Source organism: Phalaenopsis equestris, unplaced genomic scaffold (assembly GCF_001263595.1).
Source record: "Phalaenopsis equestris unplaced genomic scaffold, ASM126359v1 Scaffold000240, whole genome shotgun sequence".
In the NCBI taxonomy this organism is placed as follows: domain Eukaryota; kingdom Viridiplantae; phylum Streptophyta; class Magnoliopsida; order Asparagales; family Orchidaceae; genus Phalaenopsis; species Phalaenopsis equestris.
Window position 1 is genome coordinate 2,887,310 of NW_018164682.1, and position 3,054 is coordinate 2,890,363.

Here is a 3,054-nt window from a genome sequence, read left to right on the forward strand (position 1 = left end):
CAACTATCAATATCACAACTTTTCAATGTTAGAAGAGTATTAGGTTTTGTGAAATTTATCTTTTTCATCAACTTTATAAATTAAATCTCTCTAATCTTGGAATTAAAATTAATCAGTATTTAAAAATTTCATGATAATAATAAATAATTATAAGAAAAAGAGTAAAGAGAGAATGAATCATTAATATGGATCAAGAATGGTATATTTCAGCTGAGACTTCCTTTGAATCACACTTTCTAACATTAGCATATTCTATTAAAACATGTCAAAAGGACAATGGTTCATAATTATCCATGTCAACATTATGAAGTATAAAATTAGATTTTACGTATATAAATTGTCATTGTACTTTTAAAAGTAATATGTTGTATTACACCTCACTCTGTTTGCCACCTGACAAGGTTTTCAATAATTACAAAATTAAATAATTATATTCGATCGAAATATCGTGTCAAAGAATGAGTTATCTTTCTCTAGAAAAATCAAATGTCGCTTTCCACACATGAGACTGCCTTCCTTTACACGCAAAGCGAAAATCTCTTATACTCCCAAGCTTCTGCTTCAGATTTGTAGCCTCGCTACGTTTTTAGATAATTCTAATCCAATGACATATGATAAATGAGAGAGAGAGAGAGAGAGAGAGAGGAAATAGCGGATGTAGAAGCTGTGGACATCGACAACGATTGAGTGGAGAAAAAAAAAGACCTCCCGTTGATCGCAATGGTTAGCCGTAGGTGTGGCGTTTGCACCTAATAAGTATTTGTGTGAGAGAGAGAGACACGTTAGGTTAATTTCACCGTGGAAAAACTATAGCCAAAAAACAGGAGAAGCTTAATTTATAAAGACTAATTAGTTAGAATATTAGTTTCAATAAAAGCATGACCCTCTAACCGACACCACTATCATCTTCTCTTTTATCTCACAAAAGTAGTAGTTTCCTTTCCCTTTCATATGACATGGTGGTAGCTATGGGGGGAATTAGCTTTATTTCTTAAGCGGGCAAATTAAATCAGCAAATATATTTTTTAAATATTAGATAAAAAATATATAAAGGAAAAATTAAATTATTAAATTTCCTAAATTACATTTAAAAAAATTAAATTTTACTACTTATATAAAAAAAAAATCTCAAAATTCAGATTGGATAAGAATTTACTGTAGAATTAATAATCAGTTAATCCTATACTCAGTCAAGCTCGGATGCAGTACAATGGGTTAGGCGAAGCTGAGTCAAGATAAAGTTGATTCAAATTTTTATACATGATTTTAGTGGCTAAATCAAAATTTTAGAAGGTGACAAAATAAAAAAAATCAAATGTTGAAGAGTATTTGTATATAATTTTTACTTCTTAAAGTTTTATAAACAATTATAAAAATAATTATTAAATCAAATTATAATAAATAAATCATCATAAGAAAATTAAGTTAAGAAATTCAATTTTTGATAAATTAAATGATATTAATGAGTTTAACAGAAATTTAGGTTGATAAATACCTCCCCCAGCCACTTCCTGATTCCAACACCTTGTGGCCCTGCTCTAAATGACCTTAATTTAATCTCGAGCCATGCTTAAAACAACTCATTATCAGACCATTAGTTTTCCCATAATATTATTGTCATGTCCATTGACCTTGTGCTCAGCGTGGCGTTAGCCGTTAGGTGCAAGCCTAAAACCTGGCTGAGAAACATTATTCTATTTTATGCAGAAAGAGAAGGACGAATATATCTAAGTTCTTCTTCTGTGCAATGAATTATGAGGGCTGTCTTTTGTCCCATTAATAACATGTTGTACTAGAGCGTTTTTTCTTATTTAAGCATACGTCTGTTCCTCTGCAGGCATGAATTCAAGACAATAATAGCTGCCAGATTAGTTTTTCTACTCTGTTTCGAAGGAATCAGATGGACACTTCCAAGTCTGTGATAGAAGAGGAAGAAGCAGAAGAAGAAGAGGAGTGGAGCAACAATGATACCGGTTGGACTAAGTACTTCGAATCCCATGGGAATGAATGTGAATCTGCTCCGAGGTACATCAAAGAAGATGATGGTGGCGGTGAGATTATGGAGGATGATGATTCGTTGGCTTCCGATGCTTCTTCTGGGCCTGCATTTTTTGAGGATTTATATAACAGAAGAAGCGAGGACTGTGAGCTTTTTGATGATAAAGTAGAAGAAGGCCAAGGAAAACGAGAGCAAGAGAAGAACAGGTTCTGCAAGAAAGATAGAAAGATGGTGAAGGAGAAGGAAAAGAGAAGAAATTTCATCAAATGATGATTCTTCAAAGATGAAGAAAACATTGCGCACAATTCTATTTTGATTTCGTGATGCTGAGGTTAGCAGGACCAAGCTCTGTCTTTCTCTCTCTCTCTCTCTAACAAATTGCAGTTCGATGGAAGCAATTAATTTGTTTAGGGATTTCAGGGGATTTACAATATGTGAACTCTTGTTTGAATGCTATAGAATGGTGATAGAAGAAAGTTTTCATCATCTTCATAAATTTTATTGCTTTGTTAAATTACGCGTTGAGTGCGGCACCATGATAAGCCTGTTGTGATTCCTTCGATATGTGTATGCTGATGTGAGAAATTACAGGCGTATATCTTCATACAGGAAAATATATTGCTGAAGCATAAACAATTTGTAGCTTGTGATTTTGATCTCAAGGCAGCATTAAAATTTTGTTCGATCTCTCAAAGTCAAATATTTCGTTATTGAAATAGCAATAGAAATTCATAGCAATGGACATTTTGAGCTGCCGTCATTCAAATAAGTTAAGAACATGCCAATTTTGTGAGCAGCCCAATCATTGCTAAACATTCAGGATTTGTTTGGGATTGCTTTTATATTTAATTTTTCTATATTTTTTGTATTTATTTTAAAAATAAATTTGTTTATTTTTTTTTTTGGATTTATTTTTATTTTCAAAATACAAATTAACTTATTTTTAAAAAATACTTAAAAAATCTAAATATTATTTTATCGATTTTTTATTTAAAAAAATGAGCTAAAACATAACAATATTTTTTTTTTATTTTAAGCAAAAACATAGACAAAAA

The 3,054-nt window shown here is 31.3% G+C and overlaps 1 protein-coding gene across 1 annotated transcript; it reads left to right on the forward strand.

Annotated features, from left to right (window-relative positions):
- Window positions 1–1,626: 1,626 nt before the first annotated feature.
- Window positions 1,627–2,604, forward strand: LOC110024051. The gene is made up of 2 exons (XM_020723784.1): window positions 1,627–1,660; window positions 1,838–2,604. The coding sequence occupies exon 2, from the start codon at window positions 1,901–1,903 to the stop codon at window positions 2,267–2,269; it is 369 nt and encodes a 122-aa protein (XP_020579443.1). The 5' UTR covers window positions 1,627–1,660; window positions 1,838–1,900; the 3' UTR covers window positions 2,270–2,604.
- The last annotated feature ends 450 nt before the right edge of the window (window positions 2,605–3,054 follow it).

Excerpts from the sequence above, each read along its gene's own strand:
- LOC110024051 (XM_020723784.1), top strand. The coding sequence starts at position 1,901 with ATGGACACTTCCAAGTCTGTGATAGAAGAGGAAGAAGCAGAAGAAGAA.